This window comes from Myotis daubentonii, chromosome 2 (assembly GCF_963259705.1).
Source record: "Myotis daubentonii chromosome 2, mMyoDau2.1, whole genome shotgun sequence".
NCBI classification, from domain to species: domain Eukaryota; kingdom Metazoa; phylum Chordata; class Mammalia; order Chiroptera; family Vespertilionidae; genus Myotis; species Myotis daubentonii.
Genome location: NC_081841.1, coordinates 93,914,559 through 93,935,769, shown reverse-complemented (window position 1 = coordinate 93,935,769; position 21,211 = coordinate 93,914,559). Strand labels below are relative to the sequence as shown.

Below are 21,211 nucleotides of genomic sequence, written 5' to 3'. Positions count from 1 at the left end.
TCTGCCTCTCTCCCTTCACCACCTCCTCTCCTGCGGGCCTGGGCCCACAGCCCGAGAATGGTCATCGGCAGTGATCTTTATGGTCATTTCATCCAACTTCCCTTCCAGGGCAAGAGTGCCCTCGCCAGCTCCGCTGCCAGCCAGCCAGGGCTGGGCACTCATCAGCACCCAGGCCAGAGGCCACCACAGGCCCAGACCCAGACCTTCCCTTCATTCCAATGCCCTGAGCTGTTGCAGTCACGGTGCCCAGGCCAGCAGCTACACTCTCTTGACAAACACCAGCAAAATGTCACCATCACAACCACACTTAAAACACACACACACACACACACACACACACGGTCTTCTGGAAAATCTCAAATCAAATAAAATGAAGTCAGTAATGATGGACCTGGTGTTGGGCCTCACAGCCTGCATGTCAAGCTACCCTGTCAATCATCACGTACAATTTCTCAGAGAGCTATTTTGAGAAACGTTTAGAAAATGTCTTTACATAGCTGTAGTTTATTTATACCCTCCAGAAATGGTCGCTCTGTTTAGCAGCAGATGGTTTTTTCCCCCTGGTTTTCTTTTCATCTCTGAAAGTGAAGCAGGAAGTAAGCCCACTCCCTAACCCCAGGCACCCATTTATCACCCCAGCCCACCTGGGAGTCCTGGCTGTGGGTGGGCGGTGAGGAGAAAAGGCTGGGGTTCTTATAAGGCACTGTTTCTGAGAACCCGTGGGGCAAATACCATGGGCCAGTGGCTGCTGAGAGAGGCTGGGCCCTGAAGCCTGGGGAGGAGCAGGACCCCTGGGGGTGGAGGATGTGGGGTGAGGAATAGGATGCGGGTGCCCAGGTTTGCTCCCCTGAACACCACACAGGCACCTTGAGGTCCATGAAGATATGCCAAGAGTGTCCCATTGGCATCCAGAGAACAGGAGCCAAAGCCTGACCAGCCACCCTGGCATTCATTGCCCAGGTGCTGTATCTGTGGCCTGCAGGAAGCAGCAAGTCGGCCCTGCACAGTTACCATGGCAACTGCATTGCTGAGGCTCTTAAAGGCAAGGGGGTTGGGGGGAGGAGGGGGGGTGGAGAAGGCACGTGGTGGCTTCTCTGGGAAAGCCCATCTGTTTCTTTCCCCAGGAAGCCAAGCTGGAGGTGGGGGGAGGGAGGGAAAGGAATGGGCATCTGGGATCTAGAGAAAGAAGGAAGAGGAAAGACTCTAAGGTGCTCCAAGAGCAGCTCTCCTGAATGGAGGTGCTCCCCTTTCTTTGGGGAAGGCAAGTCCCTGTCAAGGACAGAGGTCTGGGCCGGCCTCGGCGGGGGCACCTGTGCCGAGCCACGTGCAGCGTTCAGGTGGGCCCCGTGAGCCAGGCCTGGGGGAGAGGCGGAGGCGGTGCCTTTCAGCCACAGCAGGATTTTTTCTTGGCAGGGCGGGCAACCTGGATGGTGTCCTCCCTCACTGTGTCTTCTTGCTCCTTGAGGATCCTGGAGGAGGGAAGGAATAGCATCACTAGTGGGTAGCTGCTAGGCCCTTGGGTTACAGACCCTCTGGGTAATACTGAGGGGCCGCAACCTCACCAGAGCATCAGAGAGAGTATTCCAAGTCTCCCCCTGTGGACTACAGGCACATGAGTATAATGTGTAAAGCCAGAGTTCAATCAATAGTGAGCCTTCCCACCGCCTCCAGGAAGCCTCCCCTGACCGTCCAGGTGGTGTAGTGCGAGGATAGCACTCTGACCCTTCTGTTCAAACCCCATCGCTCCCTCAGCACTGAAGGAGCTGCTGAGAGCAGAGACTACGGTTTGTCTCTTCATTTCTGCAGCCCATCACAGTACCCGTTACACATAGAGGCTCAGAAAATATGTTTCTTAGTTATTAACTCTATGGAAGGGCTGTCCCATGTGGCCACAACTCCAGATTAAATGTGGGAAAGGAAGGATTAAAAACAGTGTTAAGAATCTTATCCCTCTTCATACTGTCAAAGTGCTTTCACCTTCAGCACCTGTTTTGATTCTCACAACAACCTGGGGGTGGGCAGGGAAGGTATGATTGATGTGCCTACGTTAGGGGCAGAGCTCAGAGGCAGAGTGACTTGCTCTGAGAATCAGTGCGGAGAAAAGCCTAAAACTTTCCCCAGGGTCTTCCATCGCTCTACAACCTCGCCAGTGCATAGAACTTGTTCTGGGCTCTTAATTACTCACCTAAAATGTTTTTAGATGCCCCAGAATGAATGCTGAGCACAAATGAGTTCTATTAGATATTTGTTAGCTGGTGCATGGATGGAATGAAATAAATGCCTGAATAGATGAAGGAGTGCATGTTCAAGTATGGAAAATAGGGCCCTGTGTGTTGTGGCGTTTTCTTAATTGTGATATAGGCAGAGGTTTATGGAAGTGTCTTTCTATGGGACCAGCCCTTGGAATGCCATCACCTTGGTTGCCTCTGGTCTCCCATCACAGCCCTTCTCTCCTGGGCTCCCCCTCCCTCTCCCCCTCCCTAGGAGTCCTAACCCCTCCTTGATCCCAGCTGGCTGGCAACTAATCCCTGCTAAGACTTGAGCCAGGATTGTGGGACCTAAGATATGACCTTTCCCATGATCATTTGCATTTAAAAAGAGGACACAGACAACAGTGTGGTGATGGGGGTGGGAGGGGGGGAATTAGGGGGTGGCTAAAGGGGGTATGCAAATGGGGGACAGCTATAATAGTGTTAGCAATAAAAATAAAGAATTCCTGGGGAAAGGCAGCCTTTAAGAGAGAAGATTGCAGACCCAGTGACAGGCAGGGAGGCTTCCTTCTTGGCTTTTTTTTGTGTGTGTTTCAGAGGCTGCCCTTGACCCCTGGAATCACACACAAAGGCCCAGGCCACCAGCCCATTTACCCAGAGGCTCAGGCACATAGAAAACAGACCAGAGGTCTGTGGGAGGTGGGGGATGACGGTGAATTCAGTGAGCTTGGGGGTGGGAGGTGGGGGATGATGGTGAATGCAGTGAGGTTGAGAGTAGGGGTATGTGGGAGTGGTGGTGAGTGAGCAGGTGGGGAGTGGGGTGGTGGGGAGTGCAGTGAGTTCTGGGATAGGAGGTGGGGTTGGTGAATGCAGTGAGGTCGCAGGTGGGGGTGTGGGTGGTGGTGGTGAATGCAGTGGTCCCTGTCAGACCCGCAAAGCAGCCACATCATCCCACCCATCCATCCCATCCGCGGAGCTGTCCTCTACCTGGCCAAATGGAGCAGAGACTCTTTGGTGTTGTGACCAGAATAGGCACTGCATTCATAGAAGATCAGATTGTTCTCCTAGAATCATGAAACAGAGGGGATAAAAGGAGGGGAGCTGGAGGGAACTGTGGGGTAGGGGAGAGCACCCTGTCTGCATCTACCAACACCCCTGCTTCTTCTCCAAGTCCCCTTCAATTCCTCCACCCCTCGCCATTCTCTAAGAGGTTGATTTCTGTCATCTCAGGCAAGTTCTGTAACCATTTCCCAGGTGAGCTGTAACAACTGTGAAGCAACAAAACCATAAGCTGCCTTAGTGCTTCACACTCCCTCTAATTACTCTCTGGTAAAGCGTGTACTCATTTCCTTTTCACACCAGCCTGTGATGCAGACAGGCAGAGACTCAGAGGCCAGGATGGGCAACATTCTTCCCACTTCATGGGCAGGAAGACCGAGGCTAGAGAAGGTATAAGTGGCCTGCCTGCTCCAGCCCTGTCTTTAGTTAATGGTAGAGCTCCCAGCAGCACACCTTTCCCAGGACACAGGCATGCCATGGCCTAGGGGCAGATGTCACTGAGGGCTCCCATAGGAATTCTCCTTCACACAGTTAATTAGCACTCCGGTGTGGCTATCAGCCCTGGTGCATGGACAGCTGTCCATCCCTTCACCAGGCAGAGGCTGGGCTGCACACACAGCACAGTGGGCCCTTGGCCAAGGCTCATCATTTTCTATTTATCACTCCCATTTATAGTTGTCCTGCTTCCTCATGACAGTGCTAATGGCACTGAGCCCTGGAGGCTGATGTCCTGTGGGGATGCAGGCAGTTGAGTGAGGACACTTCTTTTGTGGCTGCAGATCAAGAGGCTCTGCAAATGCTTGTTTCCAATTCAGCTTTCCTGCTGCACACCCCACGGACCCAGCTCTGTCCTCCAGCCTCTTCACCCCTTCCCCTCCCGCCTCAGTCAGACCCTGACTCCTGGCCAGTCTGTGAAGAACGAAGGTTTCATGGGGAGGTGGGGGATGTGCACAGGGCGTGAAATTGGAAGACACCGTTTGTCTTCCAGCCTCAACTACAGACCCCACCACTGAGAACCTGTGTGATACTTTGAATAAATCACTTAATTTCTCTGAGCCTGTTTTTGTTTCACTGACAAAAAAAAAAAAAAAGAAAAAAGAAAAGAAAAGAAAGAAAAAGAAAATGGGATGATAAAAATATAGGTCTTGCAGTTCCTTAATCAAAATCCTTGAATCCAGTTGTATTTTAGAATCCAGAAATTTTGAGTTTCAGAAAGATAATGCATGTATACACGATATCAAATAGTACCCGCAGTGGGTCTGGGACAGCATCCTGTAACCAAGCATATTAATATTTCTTCAGTGAAACATTTGAATATTCATTCAGAGTGTGGCACACAGAGACCATAAATAGCTGCATGTCAGTTCTGGTCAGATTCTTCTGCCAGATGAAGTCAAAACCGCTCTTTGTTTTCAAAGCCTTTTGGATTTTGGAATTGAGGATGAGGGCTTGTGGATGTAGCTGCTTGGTCACCCTCCATAGGAACACCTACTGGGCCCTTCTTCCTTCTTTTTCCTTGGATCTTACCACCTGTGCCCGTTTTCCCAGCCTCTGAGCCACGAGCCTCTGTTTAGATTGAGCACACTAAAATGAATCCTTGGCTGAACAGCTCCCCCATCTTTCCGGACACACGATGCCCTGAAAACTACGCTGAGGGCTGGAGCAGCCCAGGGAGAGCACGGCATGTTTTGCTGCCTGATTTCCGTCCAACCTTGTTGGTTCTGGGCCTGGGCAAGCGGGTCGCTGCTTGTTTGATGGCAGGCCATCCAGTGTGTGCCCTGCATTTGTCTCAAGTTCACAGCTTTGAGGCTCAATCTGACAGACAGGATGCACTCTCCACAGAGCTGTCCAAAGAAGGACCAGTCTTGCCGTGAGTGAGTGTTCCATCCCGGGAGGCGGTCAAGTGGAAACACAGATGATGGGGTTCGAGCATCAGATAGGGACTAAAATAACCAACTTCTCACTATCTAAGAATTTCTAATTCTGACTTCTGAGGGAAAGAATTTGGGAAAATTCCCCACACCTTAGTCATCCCTGGCCAACTCCCACTTACAATCTGAGGCTCCCATGGAAAGTTCCACATGCACAGGAGCTGGACGCTTATCTTGCTCACTAGCTTCCTTCCCAGCGGGCTTCCAGGGAAGGTTCCCCCCAAGGCTCTGGGGCACATGCCCAACTGCGTTGGGTGCCACCCGGTCCATAGAGATGGGGATGCCTGCTCTTACCTTGGCCAGCTGTTCTCCAAGGCCCCGGGGAACTTCCCGCTCTTTCTCGTTGTCAATTTTATTGCCCAGCAGAAGTACAGGAACACGGTCCCCCACAGCTTCCTGCGGAACAGACATCCCCACTCAGAGAAGCATCCACAGGGAGAACCAGGGGGCAGGCTTGGAATGCTGGATGGAAAGACACATCCGGCTGCGAATGCCCTGCTGCTGCAATAGGCCAGGTGACAGCAGAGGCATCCTGACAATTGAGACCCACCTTCTGTGGAAGCCTCTGTTTACAAGACTTCTGCCAGGTGCCCGAGGCCCACCTCTGGGTGCCTCTGGGTGCCCCCAGTCCCTGTCAGTGCAGTGACCTCCCCCTTGCCACTCTCCTTGGCTGCTGGACAGAACACGCGGACCCCCTGGATGTGCTGAGAGTGGGTATCAGGATGAGGGCACATTTGAACTATGTGTCCTTCTCCAGGGCTCACAGCCCCCTGAGGCCATTCCTACATGACCAGACTTAGTCTTAACAAGAACGAACCAAAAGAATTAATGCAATGTGGTTTGGGGTTGTTCTAGGGGTTTCTGGGTTAGAAATGGCATCTCCAGGCATTTCATATTGGGCAGGTAAGCTCTCTGAGGGTTGGGTCCAAATCTGATTCATGCTATTGGGTCCACGGTGCCTGGAAAATGACTGTTGTGTGCCTCATGGAGGTCACCACGTGGGTCTGCAGAGGCTTGTCATTGGGTACTCTGGGTCTGAAGGAAGCCCTGCGTGGGAAGAACTGTGTGGCCATAGCAACTGCACCTCTTGGGCCAGAAGTGACAGGATTATTCAAGGGGTCAACCCTATTTACTCCTCTTGCGGCTGCAGCAGACCAGCAGGGGCCTGTGCACCCAGAGTCCCTGTGCCTGTGGGTCCTCCCTGTGCCTCGGCATCCTCCCTGTGAAGTGGGTGCACCGTCCATCCCTCTCCTGAGGGCAAACGGCCCAGGCCACACAGCTATTTAGTAAGGACATAGGGTAATGTTCACATTTAAGCAGGTTGCTATTTTTACTTGTGAGATATTTAATTAGGGGCTTTTGATCATAATTTGGTAGAGAATAGTTATTCATTGTAGCTAAATGTACTAAAGAGAAGGGGCTGTGGGAGAAGAAGCTAACAGTTATAGTTTCGCCAATAATTCAGCTATTTTACATTGTCATTCCAAATAAATGTCCAAAGCTCATCCAATAGGTACACCTCTTTTAAGTTTAAATGCAATTACATTTGAAACTAGGGGCCCGGTGCACGAAATTCGTGCACGGGGTGTGTGTGTGGGGGGGAGTGTCCCTCAGCCCAGTCTGCCCCCTCTCACATACTGGGAGCCCTCAGGCGTTGACCCCCATCACCCTCCAATCGCAGGATCGGCCCCTTGCCCAGGCCTGACGCCTCAGTCAGGCCTGGGCAGGGGACCCTCATTTCCCCCCATCACTGGTTCTGCCCCCAGCCCAGGCCTGATGCCTCTGGCCCAGGCGTCAGGCCTGGTCAGGGGACCCCCAGACCCCTCCAATTGCTGGCTCTGCCCCTTGCCCAGGCCTGATGCCTCGGCCAGAGGCATAGACCCCCATCACCCTCCGATTGCCTGATCGGCCCCTTGCCCAGGCCTGACGCCTCCGCCAGAGGTGTCAGGCTTGGACAGGGGACCCCCATCTCCCCCGATCACTGGCTCTGGCCCCCGCCCAGGCCTGAGGCCTCTGGCCCAGGAATCATGCCTGGGCAGGGGACCCCCATCTCCCTCTGATCGCTTGCTCCACCCCCCCACCCAAACCTGACGCCTCTGACCCAGGCTTCAGGCCTGGGCAAGGGGACCATCATATCCCCCCAATCCCTGGCTCCGCCCCCCGCCCAGGCCTGATGCCTCGGCCAGAGGAGTTGACCCTCATCACCCTCCCATCACCAATCACCGGATCGGCCCCTTGACCAGGCCTGAGGCCTCCGGCAGAGGTGTCAGGCCTGGGCAGGGGACCCCCAACTCCCCGTGGTTGCAGGCTCCGCCCCTGCCCAGGCCTAACGCCTCTGGCCTAGGCGTCTGGCCCGGGCAGCGGGGACCCGCAGCTGCAGCGGCCCCGCGATCGTGGGCTTCGCTTTAGGCCCAGGCAAGGGGCCCCTAGCTCCTGGGACTGCCAGCTTCGACAGTGCCCAGCTCCCATCACTGGCTCCACCCCTACTTCCTGCTATCACTGGCCAGGGCAGAAAAGGCACCTGATTCTCTGATCATGGCTGGGGGGGGCAGGGCAAAGCCCTGCCCCCCAGCTCTTAGATCTCCCCTGGGTTTCCGATCACTGTCAGTGGCAGGGGGCTTCTTCCTGCTTTCCCTTTCGCCTCCCTGCATTGTGCCTACATATGCAAATTAGCCACCATCTTGTTGGCAGTTAACTGCCAATCTTAGTTGGCAGTTAATTTGCATATAGCCCTGATTAGCCAATGAAAAGGGTATCATCGTACACCAATTACCATTTTTCTCTTTTATTAGATAGGATTAAGCCTCAATGATTCCTTAAACTATACATTCAATTTTATTGCTCTTCAGTCAGGAAAAAATTTATTCACTGAGAATTTTGAGGCTCAGAGAGTCCAAGAGAACATTCAACATCAAAGTCACTGAATTATGAGGGCCCACAATTCTCTAATGTTTTCCTCTAAATTCTGATTTCCAATAAACTCTCTGCTATTCAGTGTCTCATTAACTATAACTCTCTAAAAGCAGTATTCCACATATCCATGGTAAGATGGTAAATAATGTTGGTAATGGTGACTCAAAGGCACAAGAACTTACATTGTCTTCTGACCCATCAAAATAGATTCAATTATGTGCACTGTAGTTGATGTGCTAAGTGGATTGCATTTAATAATTTGCAAGTGAAAACCCCACTTATGGCACATAAAGAATGCTGTGTTGTTCATGGGAATGCCCCCATTCTCTGACTGTGCTGTGCCGCAGAAACCTGGGCAAAGAGTTTTATACAGAAAAAGAAGAAAAGAGGAGGAAGGCAGGAGATGGGCCAAAGGGCTTGCTGCTTGGAGCACAGGAGAGATATTTGTAGAGTTATGTGTGAGGAATGACTAAAGCTTGTGGGATTTCTTGACATGGAAACTCTTAAAATATGAGCATCAGACTTGAAATCCCAGGAGTCTAACCCAATCTGGTATGAATGGTGGCCTCAGTTTCCTCCCTTTTAAAGGGCATGCTGGGTACTGAAGGAGGGGATTGGATGAGGTAGGAAACAGTCCTAAGCCTCACATCTGAGCCCTGTGCACCACACACAGCAGTGTGCCCCCTGGGAAAAGAAGGGGAAGTCTTCTTTCTAAAAGAAATTCCTGGACATAAACATAGAAGAGCTTAGAAGGGGCAGAAAGTCCCCATCTGGAGCCGTGGCTTCTGCTCTTTGCATTGTTCCTCTTTCACAGACATTCTGCACAACTCACTCCCTCTCAGGGGCCCTGGCCTGCCACTGATAAAGAAGAATTCGGTTTCTCTCCAAAGATGTGGCAAAAATAAGTGAGACCACACATAACACTGGAGAGTGTGCTACCATGGGCAGCCAGTGGACGTCACTCCAGCCCCAAGTCAGTCTCTGACACAGGGCCACCCACGAGGAGGGGTTGGGCTGTGGTGGGTGTCTCATGGTCCTCTCTCACTTTAACCTCTGACTAAACTCCACCCTTTTTGTACACATAACTAGGTTTTCAGCCTATATATCGCTTGCCACAAAGATACTCATAATTATCCACCTGATGAAGCAACATTTCCTTTTAAAAGTCCAAAGTTCACCTCTTCTGAAGAACAAGTCTACGTCCCCCAACCTCTGCTGATGTTTCTACAGTTGTTGGTTAAGTCCCATAGGCATGCCAGGTCAGAGGGAACTGAAGCCCCTTAGCCGTGCACACAATCTCTGTAGGAGACCTGGCTCTGCTGTCCTGTGGGGCCCGCCCCAATCGCTCCTCTCTGCTCTGAGCTGTGAAATAGGCCTCTAGAACTGGTTTCCCTCTTCTGACTTAGATACAGAAGCCTCTCTACACCTCCAATCACTTTAGTTGCCTTTCTGTGAACTTGAGCTTGTTGGAAGACAGACTAGTTGGAATTCAAAAGATTATGCATCTCTGATTTTAAATAACAAGGCTGTCAATTTGGAGCAGCGGACTGACATTTAGCTCCAAATATGCAGCTGTTGGGTTTGGTTGGTTGTAGTGTGTGTGTGTGTGTGTGTGTGTGCGCGCGCGCGCGCGCGTGCATCTATTTGCTGGGAGGCAAGAAAAGCACTTAACTGGGAGGGTGCTGCTATCTTTCTGGAGCCAGAACAAAAATTTCTCAGCACATTAAAGCTTGCAGTTATGCTAAGAAAAAAATGACTGTAAAATTATATCTTGGGGGTTTCCATATTTATCCACCCCCTTGACTATGAGTCAAAACAAGATTTATTTGTGTAGTTCGTTTAAACTGCCAGCACTTCAAGCTCAGCTTGCAATGTGGGGAACAAATCTGCTATTTTTGCTCTGTGTTGCACATTGTCACCAATGACAAAGATCACAGAATGAGAATTAGCCAACAGTCCACAAAAGGGGAAGAAAGTGGGCCTGACCCCTTTCTGCTGAAGAACTAATGGTTCTGCTTTGAGACCAGAGCTGGCAGGACTGAAAAAGAAATGAACACCTCTTTCTCAGAAGCAGATTTCAACCATGGGCCATGTGATGAGAGAGAAACATAACGCAGTGGCAAAGCCCTAGATTTTAGTTCTGGCTGTGCTGTCCCACAGGCCGGAGTGCCTTTGGACAAGTCACTTCCTCTCTGGATCTCAGGATTTCTCATCTCTATAATAAGAGGCTGCATTGGATTAATTTCCCCTTTTTTTCCAGCTCAAAGGCTTAATGATACCAGTCATATTCCATTTCCTTGACTTATAGATCTAACAATATAGCGCTCTAGAATGACAAAAAAGATCTAAAGTAAAAGTTCAACATGCAGACACTAGGACAAAAAATCTGGGTTTGGGGAAATACCAACCCACTTAAGCTCATTCTAAATCCTATTTTCTCTGTCTGATATGTCCCATGGTCTAAATGTGGGGCCCTTACAGCTCAACCAGTTTCTTGTTCAGATTGGACTGGTTAAGCCAGTCCCAGGAGCAGAGATGAGAAGGAGGTAGGGAGGGTTGGGAATGCTGAGTTGGCAGGAATGACTAACTGCTTTGATTTCCTATAAGGTGTGTAGGAAATGTAAAAGGGCAGGAGTATCAGTACAGAGCAGAGTGTGACTGGGCCCGGCATGGGCCTCTTCTGCAGAAGGCCTTCGGGCTGGGTTAAGCTGTCCAGGTGGGGAGGATGAGGGAGAGTGAGGCGGGGGGAGAACAGTCACAGCGGCAGGATGTTCCCACCTCATAAAGCAAGGTGCTTCTCTGAGCCAAAGGGCTTTGGTTCCCTCTGGGCTGGAAGGATCCTCTAGGGTCCCTCTGATGCACAAACACTTCTGACCTATCCTGTGGCCCCCAGAGAGTCTAATGTCATACTTTGTAGAATGTGGGGCCAGGAGGGACCTTTCGGAGACTCTGATTCCTTCCTTCATTGTGTGACTGGCCACAGTTTCATGACCAGAAATGGCCGAGCTGGGATGGTAAGACCTTCCTTTTCAGGGAGCTCCATACTTCCCCTGAGAGTCTGTCCCAACCACAGAACCTCTTCCACGAGTAAGTCTTTGCTTTGTATAATCTGGGGCAATTTTCGCCCTTTATTCTTGTGCTGCTTTTCAGGTTGTGGGAGGAAGGGGCATTGAGAACAGCTGGCCAGCATTCACTTAATAATACGGCTTTAGAACCTGCAGCCTGTTATTAAAGCTCCCTTCCCCAGGTGAGGGAGTAGGCAGCGTGCTTGGAGCTCCATGGAAAAATAAGGTGCTCCACAAATATAAAGTACTTGTTATCTTCAGTTCCTCTCCAATCAAATTATGTGTCAAGTTTTAATCTATCGCTTGACACCTCTGATTGCTGGTTGCCACGGCAGAATGAGTTAGCTTTTCAAGAATCTTGAGAATTATCACATTTATGATGCTACTGCACCACACCTTCACCATGCTGTCTGCCATCTGACACAGCCTTCTGCACTTGCTCTCAAAACCCTGGGCCACCCAGCTGGGTGCCTCATACTGAGTCCTCAGGAGTGCCTCCTGGGTGCTGGACATTTGGGAGAAGCTCAGAAAATTCTCATTGAAGGGCATGAACATCTTTGAATAAGATTTAGAGGCTTGCTTCTCAAAGTGTGGTCCCTAGACCAGCAGCATCAACCTCCTCTGACCATGTGTTAGAAATGCAGCATCTCAGGCCCAGCCCAGACCTGCTGAGTCAGATTCCGCATCTTAACAAGATGTCCAGGACACTGCTAGGCCTATTAGAGTTTGAGAAACACTTGTCAGGCTGGGAACCATGATGGCTGAGAGTCACTTGGGAAGGTGTTATCTATTTATTTTTACATTTCCAGACCCTGAGTCATTCTCTCTGGGAGAGAAGGCCCTGACATCTGTTTTGTTTGATAGCTCCACAGGTGATCCTGATGTTCATCTAGGTTTGGGATAGTCATTGAGAGTTTAGCTATATCTTTTGCTAATTTTAAAAAAGGAGAACTCAAACTACAAATTGTACAAAAAGGCCCATCCACATACAGATAATTCTGAATTAACCACATAAAGAACTGCCATCTCAGCTTGGCTTCTGAGCCCATAGAGGCACCGGGGCTCCATGGGGACTCCTGATAGGTCCATGCTGACAATGCTTTCAGCCCCACCCCATAAGGAACAGCACATGGCATAGTTTTTCTGAAGAATGACTGAACTTATACTTCAAGCTGTGATTATGCCCTCTAATATTTCTTCACCTCTACCATCAGCACCAAATTCAACCTGATCTTCTAATTCTCCTGCTAAGTCACAGGCCCTCTGTGCTAAACAGGAGACTTAGTAACTATACCTTCCTAATGATGGCAGAGAGGGAAGTTCCATGAATTTGACTCCATTTATCCCTATTAATCCCAGACTATTTAAAATTCCTCTACCCAGCTCTAGTATATATCAAAATATACATATTTAGGAACAATTGAATGTTTGTGGCTGGGATATATATGACAAACTCACAGATAACATCATACTCAATGATAAAAAGCCAAAACCTTTCTCTTAAAGATCAGAAACAAGACAAGAATGTTTATTTTCACCACTTTTATGCAACATAGTATTAGAAGTCCTAGCCACAGCAATCAGACAAGAGAAAGAAATAAAAGGCATACAAATTGTAAAGGAAGAAGTTAAGTTGTCATTATTTAAAGGTGATATGATACCATACCTAGAGAACTCTAAAGATTATACCCAGAAAAACCTATTAAAACTAATAAATAAATTCAGTAAAATAGCAGGATACAAGATTAATATTCAAAAATGATTCATTTTTTATATACAAATAATGAATATCAGAAGTAGAAATTAAGAAAACAATCCCATTTATAATTGCATCAAATAGAATAAAATGCCTAGGAATAAATTTAACCAGGAAGGTAAAAGACCTATACTCAGAAAATTATGAGATAATGAAGAAAGAAATAAAAGAAGATACAAATAAATGGAAGCATATACCATGCTTATGAACAGAAAGAGCTAACATTGTTAAAATGTCCATACTACCTAAAGCAAGCTACTGATTTAATGTAATCACTATCAAAATACCAATGACATTTTTCACTGAACTAGAACAAATAATCCTAAAATTTACATAGAACCACAAAAGATCCTGAATAGCCAAAACAATCTTGGGAAAGAAGAACATAGTTGGAAGTATCACACTATCTAATTTCAAATTATACTACAGGTTACAGTAATCAACACAGCATGGTACGGGCACAAAAACAGACACAGAGAAATGAAACAAAATAGAAAGCCCAGAAATAAATCCACATCTATATTGTCAATTAATCTATGACAAAGAAATAAGAATATACAATGAGGTAAAGGCAGTCTCTTCAATAAATGGTGTTGAGAAAACTGGATAGAGATACATGCAAAATAATGAAAATCATTTTCTTATAAGAATAAACTCAAAATGGATTGAAGACTTAAATATAAAAATCCCAGAAGAAAACATAGAAAATAAACTCTTTGACATTACTCTTAGCAATATATTTTTTTGGATATGTCTCCTTGGGCAAGAGAAACAAAAGAAAAAATAAACAAATGGGACTACATAAAAATAAAACTTTCGTATACAGTAAAGGAAACCATCAACAAAATAAAAAGACAAACTACTGGACGATATTAGCCAATGATACATCTGAAAAGGGGTTAATATCCAAAAATTATAAGGAACTTATACAACTTCACACCAAAAAAACCCAGAAACAATCCAGTTAAAAAAATGGGCGGAGGACCTGAATAGACATTTCTCCAAAGAGGAAACACAGATGGCCAATAAACAAAAGCAAAGATCTTCAATGTCACTAATTATCAAGGAAATGCAAATTAAAACCACAATGAGCTATCACCTCACACCTGTCAGAATGGCAATCATCAATAAATCAATAAACAACAAGCATTGGTGAGGATGTGAAGAAAAGGAAACCCCTGTGCACTGTTGGTGAGAATGCAGAATGGTGCAACCACTGTGGAAAACATTATGGAGGGTCTGTAAAAAATTAAAAATGGAACTTCTTTATGACCCCAATGTTTCAAAAGAATATATGCACCCCAATGTTCATTGAGCATTATTTATAACTAGAGGCCTGGTGCATGAAATTCAGCACTGGGGGAGGGGTGTCCCTCAGCCCAGCCTGCACCCTCTCCAATCTGGGACCCCTTGGGGGATGTCTGACTGCCAGTTTAGGCCCGATCCCTCTCACAATCCAGGACTGCTGGCTCCCAACCACTCACCTGCCTGTCTGCCTGATTACCACCCCTAACTGTTTCTGCTTGCCAGCCTGATCAACCCCTAACCACTCCCCTGCCAACCTGATCAACATCTAACTATTCCCCTGCCAGCCTGATTGCCCCCAACTGCCCTCCCCTGCCCACCCAGTCGCTCCCAACTGCCTTCCCCTGCTGGCCTGGTTGTCCACAACTGCCCTCCCATGATGGCCATCTTGTGGTGGCCATCTTGTAATGACATGGGGTGGCCATCTTGTGATCACATGGGGCGGCCATCTTGTGATGACATGGGGGCAGCCATCTTGTGTGAGGGCATGACAGTCAATTTGCATATTACCTCTTTATTATATAGGATAGGCAAGATATGGAAGCAACCTAAGTGTCCATCAAGAGACAAATGGATAAAGAAGATGTGGTACGTATATACATGGAATATTACTCAGACACAATAAAAAGAAATGAAATCCTGTCATTTGAGACAACATGAATGGGCCTGGGGGTATTACTATGCTAAGTGAAATAAATCAGACAGCAAAAAATAAATACCATATGATTTCACTTTTATGTGGAATCTAAAGAACAATATAAACAAACAAATAATACAGAAATAGACTAATAGATACAGAGAACAGACTATGTGTGGTGACAGGTGGGTACTAGACTTATCAGGATGATCACTTTTTAAGAAATATAAATGTCTAATCACTATGTTGTACACCTGAAACTAATTCAATATCATATGTAAACTGTACTTGGAAAACTAAAATATCAAAAAAATGTTTGTGGCTAAAAAAAGAATGGCTGACCTTCCCCCTCTTCCCCCAAAGTTATGGCCTCAATTTCTTTCTTTTTTTTTTAATTCTCACCTGAGGATATGTTTCTTATTGATTTTGAGAGAGAGAAAGGGAGAGAGGGAAACATCTATGTGAGAGAAAATAGTGATCAGTTGCCTCCCGTACTCTCACCAGCTTGGGATTGAACCCAAAACCTGGATATATGCCCTGACCAGGAACCAAACCCACAACCTTTTGGTGTATGAGACGATGACCTAACCAACTGAGCCACCTGACCAAGGCATATCCTCAACATCTTAGTTTGAAAATGAGATGGCTGTCTTAGACTAGTGATTTTCAAAGGGAAACCTTCTTACCTAGCAAAATTGTACCAGCACCTCCAATATACCAAACTGAAAGAACTACAGTGGCTCTGACTGAGAGAGGGGACAAGGGCCCAGAACTGTGATGGTTATACCTTTCCATGCCCTGCCTCTGTCCCTAGGAGTGTCACTATACTTCTAGGGTTCCACCAGAGAAAGTTTGAAAACCACTGTATCAGGTAAGCACTAAAGTCTCTGGTGCTTAACTTCAATGAGGAAGATAAATCACTGGTGATGTCAAAGAAAAGTCATTCTGAAATCCCAAAGTTCAAATAAGATCCACTTCCAGATGACCCATACCATTTGTTTCCATTAATAGCTTGGTGTAGAGCCATTCACTACATCTCAAAATGTACATTTTCTCTATTATTACTGTTTTTAGGCTCAAAGATTTTAAGAAATAATTTGTATTAAACAAATTTCTGAGAAACTCAAGAATCTGACTTCCATTCTTGTTCTTTATTTTGGGGGAAATGAGAAGGATGGGGATTAAGAGTAGATAAAGGAGCCCTTCCCAGTGAGGCTCAGTTGGTTGGGCATTATCCCATGCACCAAAAGGTTTTTGGTTCAATTCCTGGCCAAGGTACAATACCTAGGTTGCAGAATTGAGCCCCAGTAGAGGTTTGCAGGAGGCAGTCAATCGATGTCTCCCTCTCATATTGATGTTTCTATCTCTCTCTCTCCCTTTCCTTCTCTCTTAGAAAAAAAAAAGAAGAAAGAAGAAAGAACTAAAAGCGTAGAGAAAGAAGTGGCACAGCCAGTCCAAACTATAAGAGCAACAGATTTTGGTGGGAGGAATCATAGATATTAGGGCCAAAAGAATGAATAAATGAACAACTCCAGGATTCTGATTGCACAACGATACAGCATCCATTCAGGCATCCAACATGGGTTGAGCTCTAGTTCTGTGGGGCCCCCTGCAAGCACTTTGTTACTATGACAAAGATGCAGTTTCAGTTCCCAGGGGGCACAGAGTGCATGCAGCACAGATCCACGCTGGGAACTATGTCCTTTACAGCAATGTGTCAGTGTGGTAAATAAGTAAGGGGTCCACGGAAGGTCTAATGGGCTTGAATAGAGGTTGAATGTAAGCTTCGTGAGGACAAGGACATTGTTTCATCTACCTGCTGCTCTAATTCCCAGATCCTAGGAGAGTGGCTGGCAGTGTTTTGAACAAATACGTGAACAATGCATGAATTCTGCTGGTGGAAGGAAATGGGACACCCTACCTGATTGCTTTGTAAATGAATCAGCAAGGCCCTATTAAAAGAAGTAAGTGGCTTGCCCACTCTGCCATTGGCCTTGAAAAGTTTGCATTTAAGTGGTAAAGGAAGAGTATGCAGATGGTCAAGAAGTTAAAAGGGACATATCACAAGTATAAGTCAAGAGGTAGTGTCTCAGAGATAATCTAGAATTCAAACAAGAGTGCTGTTGCTTGTGGGCCCACCTAGGGTGACTTTGGGGTGAACCTGGGGCCCTCATATTGTGAGTCAACCTCCCCTCCTGTGAAGGGTTGTGACAGAGGCCTCAAAACACTGTGTGGTGTCACTTTGGGTTGGGCACAGCTGGGCCAGTTGAAGATAGAAAATGCAGGGATTTGAGGAGGCAGTGGTGAGAGTAGGGGAACAGCACAATTGTAACTCAGTTTAAACACCCATTTCTTAGGGACACCTTCCTTGACATTGTACTCTGTGCTCCTCCTCTAATCCTGTCCTACTCACTTATAGCTCTTATTGAAATCATAATAATATAATTATTGGTACAATCTCTATTTTTTTATGTCCATAGGAGCAGGGACTGTATCTGTCTTGGTCACTTTAGAGTCCCCAGTAGCTAGCTTGGTACTGGCCACTTGGGTAAACAAATGTGTGAATCGGTTTGTTCCTGGAGAAGGTTTTGAAAGAGCAGAGGAACAGGCAGGAGATGGGCAGAGAAGAGGGAAAAGCAAGAGGCCCGCATAGTGCTCCCAGGAAGGTCACCAGCTCACCTCCACGCTGCTCAGCCACTGCCGGATCGACAGGAAGGACTGTTTGGCTGTGAGGTCATACATGACGATGACACCATCGGCCTTTCTGAAGAACTGCTGGGTGATGCAACGATACCTGCCATTGAAGGGCCACAGGTCAAGGAAGCACAGCCCTCCCTTGCAACCCAAACCTTCGGCCCCCGGGGGGAATGGAGGAGGCAGTGTTACATCAAGACGACTCCTCACCTCTCCTGCCCGGCCGTGTCCCACAGCTGCAGGGCCACCTGAGAGTCACCCACATGTACCATCTTCACACGGTAATCGATGCCTGCAAAGTGGACCAGGCCTGTTACTTCCAAATAAGAGCATGATGCCCCAATATGTCTGGAATCACATCAGGTCAAGGATGACAGCTCCTGTGTAGCTCGTGGGAGGCGATGTGGGGAAATGGACAGAGCACTGGACAGGGAGGTGTGGAGCCTGATTCTATCTCTGCTACTTATTATCAAATCACTTAACCACTCTGAACTGCAGGCTCCTCCCTGTACTATAATCCATACCCTCCTTAGGGATACTACAATCAGGTTCAAATGTAAAAGCAATATGCCAATGCAAAGACATTGTTATATTCATGAATTTACTCTCTTACCACAAAGATGGAGGAGGAGAAAAGACTGTCCTTAAATTTCTTCCTCCCTTTGCCCTTCCTTCCTTCCTTCCTTCCTTCCTTCCTTCCTTCCTTCCTTCCTTCCTTCCTTCCTCCCTTCCTTCCTTCCTTCCTTCCTCCCTTCCTCCCTTCCTTCCTTCATCCCTTCCATTTTCCTTCCCTCCCTCCCTTTCTTTCTCCCTAAAATCATTTTCAATGTTCCCCTAATAAAGTTCAAATATCCCTGGGTATGGATCATACTTTCAGACTTCCATCAGCCACTACAAATGTATGTGACAGAGCCAGAGGAGGAACAGGGGGAGCAGGAGGACAGGCAGGTGTGGCAGGTGGGGGAAAGGCTACAAGAGAAGAGGGTGAAGGAGGGAATCAAAGGCAGCATTCACCCTGGAGGCAACATCAGAACTCCTAATCCCAGCCACTGGACCACTCGCAATGGTCTCTCTGACGCTGCAATCCCACTTGAAGTCATGGACCACAGAGAGAGAGAGCAAGCTCAGGTACACACATTCTGAGCCCACAGCAGCCCTCAGAAGTTCTTTGATAACAGACATTCCTCTCTCGCCATCATTTAAGAATGTTCACAAATGCTTAATGAGGTTCAAAAAGTCTTTCCCTCTTAAGGTATCAAATCTTGGAAACAGAGGGCATCCTATACCACCTCCAAAAGGGCCCAGCTTCTAAGGTCCTCACCATGGAGGGCTCAGGGAGGACAGCAATAGCAGCTTGCATGGAAAAGATAGAAGTGACAAAACAGACAACAAAGAGGCAGTCAATGGAAAAGATCATCCCAGCCACTGTCCCCAGGCAAAGGCCAGTGCATTATGGACACGTGCGTGGGGGAGAGGAGGGAGAGTCGTCACCCCTAGAATGACTCTAGAGGCCCTGTGCTTTGCAGATGAGGGCAGAGGGAGCAGTACATTTTCTAGGTAGAGAAAAGAGTGATTTCACCCATTGGTAGAATGCTTGATATTTCTAACTTTCATATGCTATCTCTCCATCATCACAGTGCTCCCCCGGTGACACATACTCATGCACATACATACACATGCATACAGATATGTATATGCACACCACCCCACCCACCACACCAATGAGAGATAAAGAAACAAGAATCCAGAGATGGCATGCCTCCCCCATGCTCATCAGGTGCAGTGTGCTGCAAACCCAGCTCTGAGGCTCATTCTTCTTTTTTCACCAGTATCCTGGGCACAGAAACACCTGGCAGCTTCATTTCATCTGGAAAGTCCAGGGCTAAGTGTTTCCATCCAAATGGATTACAACTGACCGGGAGCTGAATCCAGGTGAGCTTTCTTCTTAGCCAAAAGTGGAAGTGTTTCCCCAGTGTATACTCTGGGAGACTGAAGGGGCTGCCTACTTTCTGGCAACAACTCAGGAGAATGCCAGCACTGTCAACACACTTCCAGGGCCTAATCTGAAACCAGCCAGCCCAGGGTGGGAAGCCCAAGGACAGAGCCTTCTTCTTGGTGGAAAGAAAGGCTTGAAGGCAGAGGGGCAGACAGGTCTCAGCTCTTTATGATTGAGCTCTACCTCATTGGCTGATTGCTTTGCTGGAGGACAGGATGCTTATCTTGCAGAGAGTGAGGTGGACCAAGGAGTGCTGGTAAAAAAACAGGTTCTGTGCTGTGGTGAGCTTGGTGAGAGTCCCTGCCAGGTACTGGTGCTTCTTTCTGCAGCCTCAGACAGGCAGGCCCAGGAAGCAGATAAGTCCATGGGAGGGAGAGTCGAGGGAAGGTAGAGACACAAGGAGTCAATTCCAATAGAAGAGGCTACACAATAACATGGGACCTGAGGGCCTGAACTACACTGACTTCTAAGACCATAACCAGCTCTAACACCCCAGGAGCCAGGCTACCATGTTGTGTTCGTGTCTTAGTCCTGCCTTTGACCAGCTATGTGATCTTGATGACAGTGCTTCATCTCATTTGGGGGGAGTTTCACTGTCCTCACCTGTAAATTGAGGTGTGATGGAGGGTGTGGAGGGGTAAGTTGGTGCTCAGGATCTGTTCAGCTGTAGCATTCAATGAACACATGGAGGTGACCTTCAACTTGCAACCTAACTGGTTCCTTAATGCTGGCTGGAAAGCTGGAACCTCTGTGGCTGTGAAGTGTGTTATGTTGTGGGATGGTAATGAGTTAGAGCTGGTTGATGGACTCCAGAAAGGGTGACAAGACAGGACCAAGCTGTCATTTACAGCAAGACGGATGTGGGAGTGGGGGTGTCTGCAAGTTGTCATGGGGACAACTAGGGATTTCTCTGTAGAGATGGGGAGGGGGATAGAAACCCAACTGGTGGCCAAGAAAGAGCAGAGTGCAGTCTGTTGGGAAAAGCAGGAGCGGTGACTCAATGTGGGGCAGTAGAAAAACATTGGACTTGGAGTCCTGGGTTCTAGGGAGCCTTTGCCTTTAATAATCAGTCTTTTCATTTATTTACAAAATGAGCTCTGATGTTCTAAGAGACCATCCTTTGACAACCACAAGGCCCAAACACCTGCTTGTAAAGGAATCATGTGGTGCTAAGGTGGTGCAGGCAGGTGCTCAAGTCACATTGTTGTACTGTAGAACTCACATTACGTGCAAGCCAGGAGTTGAGTACCAGTCATGGTCCCTTGAGGCAGTGGGAAGCCAGGAAGTCCCCTTTGATGATGGAGATAAGCTTTAAGGGGCTGCTGAGTCCCTGTTTGTACTGTGTTCATGGTTCAGGGGCTGCTGCCCTGGACAGGTGGTTGGCTAGAGCTCCAATCTAGGGTTGGTCCGCTTTGGCCCTCCAGGGCCAGGACTCTGTGGCTCTTCTGTCCTTTTACAGAAGCATTTGTCAGGTGGCTTCTATGACTGTGCCTACTGACAGGTGCACCAGAGCAAGGCCTGCTGTGTAGCTGGAACACTAATTTGAGCTGCAGTTCCTGCACCTAACTTGTAGGTGTTTCCATAATTGGCCCCCTGGGAAGTGCAAATTAGTCTGGTTTTCTCTTTTTAGAGACTTGCATCTTAG

General features: G+C 47.7%; 1 protein-coding gene across 12 annotated transcripts in view; it reads right to left on the bottom strand.

Annotated features, from left to right (window-relative positions):
- Positions 1-484: 484 nt before the first annotated feature.
- CRACR2A (calcium release activated channel regulator 2A) overlaps positions 485-21,211 on the bottom strand; it is a 140,510-nt gene continuing 119,783 nt past the window's right edge. For 11 of the 12 annotated variants that reach the window (XM_059683845.1, XM_059683846.1, XM_059683847.1 and 8 more), the window contains 5 exons: positions 17,781-17,862; positions 17,556-17,670; positions 5,495-5,596; positions 3,198-3,274; positions 485-1,469 (listed from right to left, as the gene is read on the bottom strand). In XM_059683845.1, the coding sequence (XP_059539828.1) occupies positions 1,385-1,469; positions 3,198-3,274; positions 5,495-5,596; positions 17,556-17,670; positions 17,781-17,862 (461 nt within the window). In that variant the 3' untranslated portion in view covers positions 485-1,384. Of the gene's footprint in view, positions 1,470-3,197; positions 3,275-5,494; positions 5,597-17,555; positions 17,671-17,780; positions 17,863-18,391 lie in introns of those variants that run through there. The other variant, XM_059683853.1, reaches the window with a different exon arrangement.